This window comes from Mirounga angustirostris, unplaced genomic scaffold (genome assembly GCF_029215605.1).
Source record: "Mirounga angustirostris isolate CCGP_5_RB_7025 unplaced genomic scaffold, mMirAng1.0.hap1 SCAF_1, whole genome shotgun sequence".
Taxonomy (NCBI): domain Eukaryota; kingdom Metazoa; phylum Chordata; class Mammalia; order Carnivora; family Phocidae; genus Mirounga; species Mirounga angustirostris.
Window position 1 is genome coordinate 64,786,662 of NW_026991709.1, and position 16,451 is coordinate 64,803,112.

Consider the following 16,451-nt stretch of genomic DNA (forward strand, 5'->3'; position numbering starts at 1 on the left):
TCTCTCCCTGTAGTCTGACTGTCCCCTGGAATTCAAGCAAAATTAAGAAGAGCAGCTCCTATTTACTGAGCACTTACCTTGTGAAAGGTACTGTATATTAATATCTCCCTAGCTATACACACTATATACAGGTGCCGTTTTAATTTATAGCTTTTATGTTATTATTTGTTCTTGTGAGTTTTGCTTTATGGACCATGTGTTCACTTAGCAAAAGCAGACATTATCTCCTCTGATCATAGAGATCAGCAGTGTTCATTCACAGTATTTCCTCATGCAGCGCTTAATATAAAGACCAGAAATTCTTCACTTTATCGCCCCATCTTCATTTACTTACCCCACTACAATTAAGAGTGAGAATTTCTCACTCTCATCACTGCCTCCCTCTTCCTTCACGCCTCCTCTTCACTAGTTTCCTTCTTCCTATTTATTCCACTTATTTCTAAGACAAGAACCATTTGGGGGCAGTTCACATGCTTTGAACATCCTTGGGCTTAGAATTCCCTACTTTCTGTTTCTCTCTCAAAGAAAATGTCATGGCTTTCAGAATATGGCTGTCACATCTAAACCCTCAGATTGGGGGGTGCTTGGGTGGCTCATTCAGTTAAGCGTATGCCTTTGGCTCAGGTCATGATCTCGGGGTCCTGGGATCAAGCCCATGTTGGGCTCCCTGTTCAGCGGGGAGTCTGTCTCTCTCTCTCTCCCCTTGCCCCATAATAACCCTCAGCTGTCTGGAAGACAAACACACACACACACACACACACACACTCTCATTTCACCACCACAGCAGAGAGAAGACTTTTCCTGGAGTTAAACAATAGATCACTGGGGAATGGGGAGGTCTTTACATTCCTGGCTACTGTAACATGAGTCATTACGGTTACTAAATGACAATGCTATTTACTTTACACAGGGTGAAATACTCGTAGCATTACCTAGAAAAATAACCCAATCACCAACTGAAATATAGCCACTGGGGAAGATCAAAGCTCACTTGAATCCACCAGCACTTCAATGATGCAACTTAAGCAGGAAATGAACAGCCTTCTATTTGATCAAATGTGTAAAGAGAAATTAGTGGGAAAATGCAATGACCTAGCTGTAAAATGACCAACACAGTGGGATTAACAATCCCCAGCATTGGCTGTTCTTAGAGGATTTCACATCTTCATGGTTTCCTTATTTTTGTCTAAGCAAAGGGAATGCCTACATAGGGCATGTGATGAACACACATAAAAACAACTTTTATAGTTTCTTATTATCCAGGTTGTATTGTACATGCTTTTTTCTTTAATTAGTTTTTTTATTGAAGTATAATTCACATATTATTAGTTTCAGGTGTACATCATAGTGATTTGATATTTTTGTACATTATGAAATAATCCCTACAGTAAGTCTCATTACCCATACATGTACTTTTGCAGAAAACAAAGAAAAACACAAAGACAGGGGCCCAGTTTTATCTCTCAGAGATAAAGTTATTAACTTGGTACTTGTTCTTAAGCAATATGGCCCACAAGTAGTTTAAGAAAATAAGTCTGCAGTGTGAGTAATGAATTTATTATACCCAACATTTAGCAAAGACTTCAGTGTCTGGCCTCTTTACTCAGAACACTTCCCAATGCTATTCTCCCTTCTAGTCCTGTCCCCTCAAGAAAGGAAGTTGAGAAACCCCTAATGAACTCACACCTGAAGGAGGGGGTTTTCTTTGACCATTAGCCAGCCCTTCGTGCCATGCAGAAAATCATGCTTCTGTTGAACATGATGCAGACACCAATTAATGCATAAAGTAGAAGGCTTTACCCTTAAAATAAATAGCTAAGCCAGGAAGTCTGCTTCTCTGCATGTGGCTGTTGGCAAGGCTAAGGCCACACAGGATAAGAAAGGAAAGAAAACAGAAAATGCCAAGGATAGAAGACTAGAGGGGCGGGGGAACAAAGCACAAATGGACACATTCCTGAACGATTCTTAGGACTCCGAGGGGAAGCCAGCTGAATTTCCCGCTTCTGACATAGACCTCAGCCTGCCCCCAATCAACTGTAGTTATCGTAATTATAGCATATAGTGAAGACCCATGGATAAGGCTGCCCTTGGAGGAGTGAAGCTGAGCATTCTGAGCATTTGTGACATCTGCCTGCATCCCAAAGCAGGTTTTTGTGAGCTGAGGCAGGCCACCCCAGAAATCCTACCTGGGTCCTCCTGATAAGGACCATGGCCACGAAGGGAACTCAGGTATGTCTGAGTCTGCGCTCAGTTCAATAGCTTTTAGCTGCTCTAACAGAAACTCCACACATTTATCAATTTCTTACTAAGCTTTAGATGAGCCAGGTATCCCCATGAGAATCACCAGAAATTTTTCTGACTGTTGTTGAGTTCTTTATCTATTTTATTTTTCTCTGTTGCAAATATGCCACAAACTTGGATCCTTCTCCACAACTGAAAATAGTTAGCCTAACACTAACAGAAGCTAGCAGGATTTGCTAGCTATGGGATTTGAAAGGAAAAACGGTATATATCTCTTATTTTTGGAATGAGGTAGGAAATGAATGAATGAGCAAATGAATAACATACATTGATTACATTAATGTTCATTAACAAGCAAACTTCCCACCCACAAAAATAAGCCCTCCTCATCACTATTTTCTATGTGCCTTGGTTCAGAAAGGAATCAGGACAGTATAATGGAGATCAAATACTAAACTAAATTAAAAGAGTCACATTAAGGGAAATTTAATAACATACATGCTTCTCTTCATAAATTCCAATAGGAATTTGGGGTTCTTTTTGTGAGGGGAAGTATACTGAGCTATAGGACGACAGTCCTATTCTCTAAGTAGTGAAATCTAACTCAATTAAGTAATGTCAATTAAGTCAATTAAGTAGTGAAATTTATGTGTGTGTCTGTGTATAGTCTATTCTGCAGCACAGCCAATTTTAATTCAACTCTGACACTGTACAAGTAGATTTATCAGGAAAGCCACAGGCAACACTGGGCTGGCCCCCCACGCAGGACCGATAATGTAGCACACTGGGCTTATCTAGCAGGATTTAGGATTTGGACTGCAGTCCAGGTACCAAGTCTTTAAGTAGGACTAAAACATCTGTGTTGGCCTCTGTTTCCTTACTGAGTTCACCCTCACAGGTCACTTGATTTACCTGCTGAGGTCAAGGCCAAAGAGGTCAAGGTCAAGGCCTCTGCTGTAACAGCCCTGAACTGATTTGGAGAAGGGCATGGGGACCAGGGCAGTAACTTCATCAAAACCTGTTCAGGAAGGCCAGGATCCCGGTCACAGGCCACAAAGCATGGTGAGAAGGCAAGACTCATTCCAGAAAACAAAACTAGGGTCCACACCGCATTTCCAGACAACTATTTTTGTAAGCCATTTCAATACTGCATCATTAGTTTTTTGTGTTTTTTTTTTAAGATTTTATTTATTTGACAGAGAGACACAGTGAGAGAGGGAACACAAGCAGGGGGAGTGAGAGAGCTGGAAGCAGGCTTCCCTGCGGAGCAGGGAGCCCGATGCGGGGCTCTATCCCAGGACGCTGGGATCTTGACCTGAGCTGAAGGCAGACGCTTAACGACTGAGCCACCCAGGCGCCCCCTGCATCATTAGTTTTAAAAGAACATTTACAAAGGTCAGAAGAAAGTTTTGCTTTTTGGTTATTTTTTTTTTTTTTTAGTAAGTTCAATAAAAGCTCAAGTTGCACACTTTAGAATTCTGAGTTGGCTTCCTTTTTAGAAAAATTCTCTGCTCAACCCCAAGGAGACCCAGCATCCTTCATTTCTTGCCCAGTGTTGCTGAGCAGCTGGTTTCTGAAGTGGAAAATCAAGTGATTCCTTTCTAGAGAGTAAACAGCATTTGGGATTCCCGGGCACGCACACTGGTTGGGTGCCCCGTGCTGCACTACTTAGGGTGCACGCGCAGGGGCAAGTAGGAGACACAAAAGGCCTACTGCTTTTAGTCACTCTTTTCTTCCCATTCCTGGGCCAGTGTCTCTTTTCAAACCGCTCCCTCTTGGGCCATCAGTTAAGATGAGAACTCATCAAGTACCTTACCTCCATTAAGAATATTTTGACAATCCAACCTCACATGTCTGCCTCCTTCCCTATGGATAGGATTTGTGGGCTGGGTTCTAGAGCTCCCCTGCTCCAACCCCTGTATTTTGCAGACGAGGGGTTCGGTGACTTACCCAAGTTCATACTACCAGCGGAGGGCACGAGGCTCCCGACCTGCATGCCACTCTCCGGCCTGAGTTGTTCCCTCCAGCCCCTCTCCAGCCAACAAGAGGAGGCTTGTCTGAAGCCAGCTCACATCAGGAATCTCTGGAAGCTCAGCCACAGCTTCAGCCAGCGCTGCTGGCATTTCCGTGACTCCGAATGGCTCAAGACAGCTGAAACCTGACAGTCTCATAATTCACTCACCTGCTTCTTATGTGTGCGGCTCAGGCTTCCCTCCCCGCCCCAGACAGTGTGAGGCCGACTCAGAAAACCAGGGAAGTGAGCGAGGAGAGGCAACCCAAGTCAGAGCTACAGAACTGTGCGGATCATGCTAAAAAGGCACGGTGCCAAGCAGACACTGTCTAGACTTTACCCGGCCCCTCCAGAGGGGGGTGCAGGAGGAGGGGGAGCGGGGCCGGAAAGCCTGCTTGCTTTTTGTTCAGCGAATGCCAGCACATGACACAGCCTCTGACAGGCTCCAGGCTGGGAGTTCACTCAGTCTAAGACATTTCTTCCTCGGGGCTGGAATTCAGCTGTGGGCTGAGGGAAGTTGTGCTAATCCAGCGATCAGAGAGGAGCTGGGACTGCTTTTCCTAGTTCCTGGGGGAATCGTAGTTCCCAAACTAGATGGAGTTGGGCAGCAGCCCAAAGGAGCACGTTTGTGGGTACAAAAGAACAGATTTTTAAAAAAATTTCCATTTGTCTCATCTTAGCTAAATCCGTGAGGAAAACCCACAAAAATACAGAACTGGCTTTTATGGAGGCCTGTTACAAAAATTTTGTAAGACTACTGATATCGATTTATAAAATGTACAGATGGAGAAATGGCCACCATGGTCCAATAAGCATCCCACATCTGAGAAAAAAATGTTGGGTTTGGGGAGCTCCACGTATCGGTTAGAAAGAAGGTACCCCCTCCTCTGCGGGGACAGACAAGCTGTACACCAGGGCGCACAGCATGCAGGATGGAGTCACCCCACTCTCCTTGGCCAGCAGTGTGAACAACTGAACCCACAGCAGCTCATCTGGAGCTCAAGAGCTGTTGTGCAACTTGGTCTTCTTCAGTGTGGAACAGTCGTGAATGCATGTGAAAGACAAAGACTGCCTGAAAACATGCCCTGAATCACTGAACACAATGCACCAGGTGCTCTAATGTTCGAGAAGCCACTGAACCGGAACCAAGCGGAGGTCATACCTCTATCTATGTGGTCCACAGAAGCTTGGATCTGGACACTTACTCGAACAAAACACGAAGAGGCCTGTCCAGGCTTTTGGGTTGGGGTTTTGTTTGTTTGTTTTTATTGTGTCCATGTTACCTAGCAAAAAATGTTTTGGGTTTGTTTTCAGAGTCCCTTTCAAAAATAAGACACAATGGGCCCAGCACACACAGCAAGGGCTTTGAGAGCTGAAGTCTGGATTTGTATCCTGGTTTTACTCTTTACGTGCCTGATTTTGAGTAACTAACTGAATTCTCTGAGCTACGGTTTCTTCATTGACGAAGAAATGAAGATTATAATAACTTCTTATCAGGTTGTGAGAATTAAATAAGCCAAAGTTCTTTCCGTCTCCTCCTGCTGTTGTCTGGCTAACTACCACTCATTTTTCAGGGTGCAGCTTGGGGAGGCTTCTTGGAGGCCTTCCTAGACTCCCCGGTGCTGGGTTAAGTTCTCAGGCCCGTTCTGGCACTTACCACCCTGGATCACTCTGAGCCTCTGTCCCTGTCTGTCTCCCCCACTGGACTGCAGGCTCCTTGGGAACAGGGTCTACATCTTAGTCACCAGCATTAACTTAGTGCCTGACAGAGAACAGGGTTGTGATACATTTTACCTTTGTCCCTTGAGTTAACTTTGTACCTTTGTGAAATTTTACTTTGTCCCAGATTAGGGAACCAAATACTGCATGAAAACTTTGGGCAGCTTGGTCTCCAAATAAAATGTGAACCTGGTGGTCTGTGGATGTTTTGGCAGCTCCAGAGGCAGCCTGAACCCTCCAGGATGACCTCTCTGTAATGATGTTGGAGGAAGATGAGAAAGAAAAGGAGAGACAAAAAAGTTAGAAGAAGGGAGAGATGAAGAGGAAAGAGCAACACGGGGAGCAATGAAGACCCAGCTCTGGGGTTTGGGATCAGTGGCCACATGAGGCTGCAGTCAGGGCTGGCTGCCAGACACAACAGTGCCCAGCAGAGGACTCAAGGTTTGTGTGCAAACACCTAGAGTGTTGCCTTGGTTCCCAAAGGGACAAGTCACAGCCTGCTCCAGGAATACTCCCCTACCCTGTCTTTGAGAGTAGGTATTTATGTTTCAGGCAATGAAAGCAAAGGGTTCTATTCCTTTGCCTGATCATATTTTCCAAACCCCAAATTTAGAATCTGTGGCCCAGTAAGAGGTGTGCTATGGGGACGACAGCAAGAATATATGAAAATGACCATCCCACAAAAAAATCCAAGACATCTGGTGGCCACCTCCATATGTAAGAAGGAGGGGCACAGGGGAGAGAAAAACTGAATGTGGAGAAATTCCAGGAGCTTTAGTCCCTCTTTTCTTGCTTTTTCTCCTTCTTCTTCCCTTTCTCGTACTCTCCCTCATTCACTCTGTCTTTAGGAAGAACCTATGCTGGTTGGCACAGCCCACAGCCGGTGCATGGGAGGTGCTCAATGAGTACCTAAATTCTTTTCCTGCAGGAAGGATAGGGTTGTGGCTTCACAGAGGAAACATTATCTAGAAGTTTGAAAGCAAGTTTGGCTCAGTAGAAGCAAGGGCTCTGATACAAATTCTGGGCGTCAAAGCATCCACTGAAAAAATATCCCAGTTGTCTTTTAAAAAGCAGGTGATCCTTAATCTCTGGAGAGATAAAAGAGGCAAGAAGACTTTTCTGCAAGCCATGGGCGTCTTAGTCACCAGCACTAACTTAGTGCCTGACAGAGAACAGGGTTGTGATACATTTTACTTTTGTCCCTTGACACACTTATACCCACACCCCAAGGGTTTTGGAGCTCTTCCAATAAATAGATGCCACAAGAATGATACTAATAGCTAACACCACATTCTATGTGCTGAGCCACTCTTCTAATTGCTTTACATGTAAGAGCTTATTCGATGCTCACAGTTAACCTATGGAGTAAATACTCTCTAGTAAGCCCATTTTATAGATGATACAGGCCCAGAGAGGTTAAGTACTTCCCCAAGATCACAGGGCTAGTACTGAATTCAAGTAATCTAGCTTCAAGGTCCTGGTGCTAAACCATTATGCTATACTTCCTCTCAAAGATAAATCAGTAAATGAAATACAGTGACAACCTGAGCCAGCACATAGGTTGTACAAATATAGACAACGCCTAGTGGATGTTAGTATGTAAATTGAGAATTCTCTTACTGAAATCATTACAGAGTCAAAAACAGTCTTTGTTAGAGACTAGGAGGAGCTGGTAAGAGGCACTTTTTCTCTTGCAGGTGTTTGGTGTTGACTATGTTCCATGAGTAGCGGAAACCTTTTCCATTATCTAATTGGATAGATAGCAGAGAGATTGCCATTATTCCCATTTTACAGATGAGCAAAGTGCGCTCATGGAGGTTAAGTAACTTTCACAAGGTCTCACAGCTAGACAAGGGCAGAACTCAAACCCAGCCCATTATCCAGAACCCTTGCTCCTAACTGAAGCTGCAAGTCAGAGACAATAGGTGGCTTAAGAAAGGGGCAGAGCAGGACTTCGAAGTCAGGGGCTCTTATTGTATAATGTCCTTCTTAGTAATGAGAAGGTGCTGTAGCAGGGTCCATGTAAAAGGTAAGACTTGGAAACACCCAGATATGCAAACAAGAGAAGAGAATGAAGAAAGGGAATCCGTGGAAGGCTTGAGTGACATGAATATAAGAGAAAAGCGTCAGCAACAATTTCCACACAGAAAGCTGCCACCTACTGGACGGGCTGGTGACGGTCAAGGTAGACAGGCGGCAAATGGCCCAGTGACTCCAGTGGAGCCTCTCAAGTTCTGAGAAGGCATCCATCCCACTGCTGCATTTCAGGGTTTTCCAGACCAGCAGCCAGAGGTGAGGAAGGGGGCATTAATTTCTGTGAAAGCCATAAATCTGGCCCCCTAAATTTGGCCAGGTCCATTTGAGCTGCACAGGAGTTATGGTAATAGCAACTCCTTCAGAACAGGGACCTACATGGTATTGCCTTTTAGTTCCACGTTATTCTCAATAGCAGCATATGGGCAAAGGGACTGGCATAATGCCTGGCACTTCTGTAGATCAATAAATTACACTCATTTACTATTACCGAACGATAGAATCAAAGGCTGTGGGGAAAAGACAAATTTTGCCTCAGACACAAAAATTTAAATCTTGAACAAGATAAAAAGTAATGACAAAGAGGCAGTTTCCTTATATCAGTTCAAGCCAATACCCCATGACACACGTATGTATAAATCAGGGCCTGCACCATGTCATGGCTTTTGCCACGTGTCACATGACTTGTTTTGGCAACAGTTAAGCTGGTCAAAAATAGTGTCCGGGATTATTCAGGGAATATTTTAAGGGTCATAAATTCAGACTTAATTCTGGGAATAGCTTATTGGTGATGGCTTCCAAATGAGTACATAAAAAATCTGTGAAGAGATTTCATGGAAATCCTCCAACCACAGCAGAAAATGCAGATTTATAGGATATATTTTGTACTCCAACTACCCAAAGAGCTTTCTATTAGCAAGTTATTGCCAGATGGCTGCTAATGCAGGAGCTGTTATCTATGACAGTATCAGTTCGTAGAGCCTTAGCAAGAACAACTGTTTACTCCATCAGAACAGCCGAGAACATTCTCATTATCATATTCTTGTTGATGGCCAACATCTAATGGCCTCTAAGGGTTTGGTTCCCTTTAAGATATTCGAATTTGCCTAAAGAAGTAAAAAGCTTGGGCCAGGAATAAAGTGCTGGGTTCTTGTTTTTTTTTTGTTTTTTTTTTTTGACATTTTCATCTATTCACTACCCTAATCACACCACCTATTACCCCATGTTTTCTTTGTTTCACATAGTCCTGAACTCTGCTTTCTAATCACCTTAATTTTGCTTAAAGATATACCAATGTTTGTCAGTTTGGATTGATGTTTCCAGAAGGAATGGCAAATATCTTTTATCTCACACACAGACTAACTAATTGCTAGTGGCTACCCAGAACATTGCTGAGCATTTTCAAACCTTCTCCAGACTCAGGAGGACAGAATTCTAGGATTGATTAGCAATGTCTGTCATGGGTAAGGGAGAGGATAGTGGTGACACACATGCCATGTTTGTACCATCGCTGCAGGCCATTTATCTCATAGTGTTGTGAGATACTTATTTTTATTGCCTACAGTGTCTAGTAGGTTCACCACATAGATCTGTTGATTGATAATTTCTCTGGAAGGAGGGATAAAGGGCTGATTTATCTTTAGGTAGTAGAATCATGTTAATTTCACTCTTTCCTCTAGTCTTTTCTATAGTCTCTAAGCTTTTCATGAGCATATTTTCATATTTTATCAAAAAATAGCTCATTTTCTTATTTAAATAGAATAGCATGTATTAGGAGGGTAAATTCCTCCTGAAAAAAGTAGAGGTCACAATAATCCTCAAGATGGATTTTAAGGCATTTTGTTATACTTCTCTATAAATCTGTACACAGTTGTGAGGATAATGCAAAGTGGAGAGTGTTCTGCTTTTTAAATTAAATCATAATCATTTCCCAGAGCTTTAAGAATTTTTGCAAACACAACTTTTAGTGGCATGTATTGTTGTTAACCCTTAACTCTTCTCCTATTGTTGGATATACAGATTTTAAGTTTTTCGCCATCATAAATAATGTAATGGACATCTTACGCAGTCCCTCTGAAAGTAATAATGGCCAGGGCAAAGTGGTCAAAAAGAATTATTTGAGTTTCTTTCCTTGATTTAGTTTCTCAGTGTAGATTATATTGAGCCCTGGAATATCCATCTGCAAAATAGCCAAGTCAGCTCCCCCAAAGCTGATCCAAAGTCTGCTAAAATGGATTCATGTCAATAAAGACTGTATTTAACTGTGCTTGCTATATGTCTGTGTAGTTAACAAGAAAAACGATTTTCTAGTATAAACACTGTTAACTATAAGCTAAAAAGCTTACAATAATATCCAAATTGCAATTATCATATGGAGAGGGTCAATTTACCTTTTCATTAATTATTAAAGGCTTATTGTTAAAACATGAATTAAAAGCTTGCCAAATGTTACTAGGACCGGACATGAAGAGACCAGACTAATTAAATGATGAGTGATAAAATGTAACTCCGATCATATCTACTGCTCACTTGTTTCATTGTAACTGTTTCCGCATACCATGAGTTCACAGCCTGCTTTCTGTACCAACTCCCTTAGTCTTGATTGGGTGGTGGCTACATGGGTGTAGCCACATGTTAAAGTTCATCAAGCTATACCTTAAGGATTTGTGCATTGTACTAATGGAAAAAAAAAAAACTTTAAAAATCAAGGGAAGCCCTAAGTTAATATAAAAAAAGCAATAATTATACAGATATTTGTTTCTCATGTAGTTAAGATATTACAGCTGCTACAGTTTAAAGCATCTGGCCCATCATTAGATCGTAAGCAACCTGAGGGCAGAGATCATGTCTTGCACTTCATGCATGACTCTGTAGGGCGTGCTCAGCCCGTGGCAGGGATACTGGCTGATGGGCCCCGTGAAGAGAAGGTCTGTGCTGGTAATGACTCAGTCCTAGAGAAAGCACCCCAAGCCAAAGTCACAGGCACCAGAAGATAGCACCTTAGAGAAAATTATGCATTGACTTGCATGACAGTAATCATCTGGCTTACAAAATGAATCCGTCTAAGTGTAAGGTTTTCTTCAATCCTATAATATCTGGTGTCATTACATTAATCCTATTTATGGCTGCTAGAAATTTTGTCTTGATGTCCAGTTATTTGAAGAGGAGTAGAAAAACAACACTGACATTTTCAATTCATGATGTGTGACCACTGGTATTTACAGTTCATCCTTTTCTTTCTCTGTTTTCCTAGAAACACATCTTTCCGACTCACTGACTTTGAAGGCTTTATTTTCTTCCCCAGGACATTACATCCATTGCAGCCCATGCCCTCTGATCACCATCTCACAGCTCCTCCCCAACCAGCTCCTTTGAGCTTGAGAACTGACTCCTGCATTCCATCACCCAATCTAGAGATTTCTATGGGAACTGTAACATGTCCTCTTTCTAAAGACAGTTTCAGTGGCCAGGGCCTCAGTGTGCAGGGTGCTTGCCCAACTGTTTTGGTTAATCAGCAGAGGCCCTGCTATGTTTTAACATTCTAATTTCTGACAATGGTCTTTAGGATCACAGCAAGTAGTTTATTTGCCAATGGATAAACAAGGTATTATTTTAGTGGTTAATGTACAAGATGGATATTAAAATCCTAGTTCTGCTGCAGCTCCAAGGAGGAGTCAGAGGATGTGGGTCAGACTCTGGTCCTCCCGAATCCACCATTAGAATAATTCTGAAGGATATAGAGAAGATCCCACATCAGCCAATAAAACTCCTAGTGGTTGATTAACTTGTACGTTGATAATAGGGTGTAAATGAGAAATGTGGCTTCAGAGGGACAATGACCTAATAATCTTCTCGTCTCTCTGGGTAATTCTCCTTCTCCTTCTTCTTCTATTATCTTAAGTGATGCACTCACAATTCGTGGGTCAAGTTTTTCCTTCCTGGAGTGAGTTTTTGACTTGTGCATCAGTCCCCTGCACATGTGACTTACCATGGTGAGTCTATAAACCTGGGATGCTGGCAATCAGAGTGCTGGCAGACACAACCACCGAGGGAGAGCGGAAGTGTCTTGGGTGCTTGCCAGGCTGTCTTTCAGAAGCAGGCAGTTGGGCCACAGAGTCCCCTCCAGCCTGCCATGTTAGAGTGGACTTGGATCCACCTACTGAGACTCAAGGGCACATGCTCTCATGCCTGGACTGTCAAACTTTCCTGGCCTCTGTCCACACCTCTCGCTGAACTGCGGTAATTCTCGGTGGGAGGCGAATGGGTGAAGGAGAATGAGCAAGTCCACATAGCCCCCTCCCAACAGAATCTAGAAAAGGGGTAGCCTTGTAATTGTTAGTTGAAGCACTCCCTCAAGCTGCTGCCACCCCCCATTCCTCACCCATACAGATGCTAATATATGCTCTTCAACAGACCTGGGCCTCACTCCCCAATACCCCCTCTCAAGCATAGACTGTAAAGGAGCCTATGAGTGAGCTCAGGGGGACAGGGCAGATTTTGCGGGGAGGGTGCCAGAAGGCATACATTGGTGATAAAGAGAAAGTAAGAAAGAGAGGAAACAATCAAAAAAGCAAGTAGTGCCAAGTGAGAAAGAGACCAGGGAAAACATTCGAAATATAACACTTTCCTCAATGAGATTTGTTAATAGTTTCTCGAATCTAAACAAACAGTATTTTCAGACTGGCATTAGTAATGATGACAACCACCTTTTCCCAAGCCTGGGACACCTTTGATTCTGGAGGTCTACTATCGCAAAGGCTTGGCTCCTTCCAATATCAACATGATTTGTCAGGGAATCACATATCTAAAAAATATGTTGAGTTGAATACTTGTATTAAACCAAAAAGCACCAAGAAAACTAAGTTTATTTTCTAAATTTCATTTTTTAAAAAAATTCGACAATATTTGTACAACTATAGCCCTAAAGTCTACTCAAGTGGATGCATGTCAATAAAGGCTGTAAATATCATTATTTGGCTTTGTTTGCTGTATGTTCTTATACCTAGGAAGGAAAAAAATTCTATTGCAAGCACAATTATAAGACAAAGACTTAAAATAATATATAAATTGCTAGGATTAGTTTACCTTTTCATTAATAATTAAAGGTATATTATTATTAAACATGGATTAAAAACCTGCCACGTGTTACTCAGGCCAGACATCAAGAGACTGGATTGATTAAAAGATAATTCTTGGGGCACCTGGGTGGCTCAGTCAGTTAAGTGTCCAACTGTTGGTTTCAGCTCAGGTCATGATCTCGTGGTAGTGGGATCGAGCCCCACGTCAGGCTCTGTGCTCAGTGTGGGGTCTGCTTCAGATTCTCTCTCCCTCTCCCTTCCTCTTACTCTCTCCTCTCTCTCAAATAAATAAAATCTTTAAAAAAAAAGATAATCCTTAATAATCTGGAGCCATGAAATGTAACCAGGATCACACCTACTCCTCCTTACTCCTCAGGTACCCTGAGTTCGCAGCCTACTTTCTGCTCCAACTCTCAGTTTTCATGCCTCAGCACCTCTTGATTTTGTCTGGGAATTTGGTGGGAGAACTCTCTGCTCTTCTACCCGAAGCAGGAAATTGCTGCTGCGGGAGCTTCCTATGAGAGCAAAACTTTTCCCTGCAATGCTGGTTGGGGGGAGGGGTAGAGTGCAGGCTTCCTTGAATAGATCCTGGACCTTGGGTCACAGGGCCTTCAGCCTTCAGTCTCCTGGTGCAGGAATCAACAGCCTCCTCGTACCTCACAACTGCATTCCAGTTCACTGAGTGATTTCACACACTAGCTGGCAATTCCTAAGCCTGCCGTAAAACCAGCCAGGGATTCACCTCATCCATCATTGGACTGCAGCTGCCGTTTGAGGGCCCCAGCAGGGATGGAAGGGTGTTCCTTAGCCAGGGCTAAATCAACCAGTGAAGAGAGATCCTCCCTCAAATTCAAACCCTGGAAAACAAAATGCATGAGAAGCAGATCTGGAGTTCAAGATGGGCCCCAAACATTGAGGGAGCTGGATTCAGATCCTTCTGCAGAACTAACTAGCTGTGTGATCTTGGGCAGTTTATCTAATCTTCTAAACCTCTTTCTTCCTCTGTAAAATGGGGATAATAAAACTGACCTCATAAGGTTGGGGAAGATTGAAAAGAAATGACACATGCAGTCCAATGTCTGCTATGTAAGAAGTGCACCAAATGTGAACGTCTTCTGTAGGATAGTGGTTAAGAACCTGGGGTATGATGCCAGACTGTTTGGGTTCAGATCCCTATTCCTACTATTTAACAGCTTAGGGCACTGGATAAATTACATAACCTCTGACTCAGTTTCCCCATCATTAAAGTGGGGTTTCATTACAACACAAAGTAGATATCCAGTAAATATTAGCTATTTTTTAAATTTCATTGTGAGCTTGTGTTTCCAGTACAACCAATAACATAGTAGTGAATTAAGTGAGAGTTTATGTATGAGTTGAAAGTAATATATGTGTTGTTGTTTTTTTTAACTCATGAAGACCTTGCATGCTTTTATGATTTTTTTCTGGGCAGACTCAAGCTGTGATGCAAAGGGTGGGGCTAAACTGTAATATGAAGAAAAAAATTCAAAGAGGGAGAATAACCACCCACCAGGGAGCTATTTCTTTTGTAATGTACATTCCTTTTCTTCTCCCTCATGCTTTTTAATTCCTTCCACATTTCCTGCCATAATTATCAAATGTTTGGTTTCTGACCTCACTCTTCTGGAGATTAGAGCCCAGGGAATTTGGAATTGTTTATTTTCTGTCCATAAACCTTTGAGTTAACGGAGGGGCTTGTGAGTGAAGAGTTTGTTGGTTTGTTTGTAGTGTCTCAGGAAGGTCACTGGAGTTGAAAGGAAAACATTACCAAAAAAGCGCTGAAATACTTTGACTGGAAACGCGGAGCCCCCAAAGAGCAGAGCAACGGATCTCTTACACTTGCGCAACGCTGGATCAAGGGAAAATTGAGCTTTTAAAAGGCTGTTATATGGCCCTGATATTAACACAGAATCCGAGGGCACTTTACAAAGAAAGAAAAAAAAATGCTGGGAATCATAATCTTACTTTATAAAAAAAGAAAAAAAGCATTCCACCCTAAAGGAAGAATCTCTCCCCTCCCCTTTCCCCGAGGAGTCAGCCTTGGAAGGAAAAAGCCCCCAACTATTCTTAATTTCCTCTTAAGTAAAGGAAAGAACTCAAAGGCGCCTTCTTGAACTCAGCTGCCGCTCTCGTCGCCGCCTCCGTCCCAACCCGCCCAGCTCGCCTCTTTCCCCCTCCTCACTCTCCCTCCATATTAGCCGCGGTGGGGCTCCCGCTAATGGCCCAAACTACTTTTCCTGATTTGGAGGTTTAAGTTTCGCAAGTAGCATTTGTGCTCGGAGCGCCCCCTCACCCCACGCATGGAAACTCCCAGTCCCACCCCGGGAGAACATCCCCAGGACGCCCTCCCTGCCTGTCCGGCGCGCACACCCGAGTGGCCCCGGAGCCCGAGTTCGGACCTCCTCGGCCGCTCACCTACCTCGGCGTGGACCCAGGCGACCGCCACCAGCGCGAGCGCGAGCCAACGTGTCCACATCTGCGGAAGAGAGGAGAGCGAGACTGAAGGCGCCGGGCCCCGCGCCCACGCCGGAAACTTCTCCGGGTCCCGCAGACTCGCCCCCTCCGCCCGGTCACCCTCGGCCGCCCGGAGGGGTCTGGCCACCGCGCCCCGCGCCGCGCGCCCAGCTCTCACCATGGTCCCGTCCCGGTCTCCGGAGGGCGCGGGGCTGGGCGGCTGCAGCGAGCTCTCAGGGAAGGTGGGAGCTCCGCTGCTCGGCAGCCTCCGAGGAAATCCGACCTGCGCTCGCCGCCCCTTAAGACCCCTCCCTCCCCGACTGCCTGCCCCCCAGCTCCTCCCCATTCTCCTCCCCTTCTGCAGCAGCGGCCCCCGCCGCTCGCGGCTCCGCTCGGTGCTCCCCGCCCCTCGCTCTGGGGAGCCCGCGTGCGTCCCGGCGCCGCCCGAACCCCCCTCTCCTCAGGCCTCCGGGACGCGGAGGCAGAGACAGAGAGGGGGTGTGCGGGGGGCGCTGCAACAAAGGCGGAGAGGGGTGGGGGGCCGAAACCCCACCCCCGGGAGGGCCCGCTGGCTTGCGGCAGCCCTGGCGGGCGGTGGGCGCGGGCTGCGGCGGTGGCCAGGTGGGCGGTGCCGCAGGGGGCTCCCCTCCGGGTGTGGGGCGGAAACGTGCAGGAAAGGGCGCCGTGCGGCCTGGGGAGCCGGAGCCGCCCCCCACGACTGATGGAGAGAGGGCCGGAGGTGCAGAGGGACCCTCACGGCCCAGGGACCAGGGCGTCACGGCAGACAGAGTGCGAGGAAGTGGGCGCAGGGCCCGGAAGACCAGCCAGCATGGGGAAGGCTGATTTGGGTTCAACCGTGAATTTCCTCGGGGAGAGGTGGGAGCCGCTCCCCT

The 16,451-nt window shown here is 44.9% G+C and overlaps 1 protein-coding gene across 1 annotated transcript in view; it reads right to left on the bottom strand.

The window, feature by feature from the left end:
• Window positions 1-15,919, bottom strand: part of FSTL1 (follistatin like 1) — a 52,718-nt gene extending 36,799 nt beyond the window's left edge. The window contains exons 1-2 of the mRNA XM_045902954.2: window positions 15,737-15,919; window positions 15,524-15,580 (exon numbers count right to left, since the gene is read on the bottom strand). Coding sequence (XP_045758910.1) covers window positions 15,524-15,580; window positions 15,737-15,904 — 225 coding nt within the window. The 5' untranslated portion in view covers window positions 15,905-15,919. The remainder of the gene's footprint in view (window positions 1-15,523; window positions 15,581-15,736) is intronic.
• Window positions 15,920-16,451: the final 532 nt, after the last annotated feature.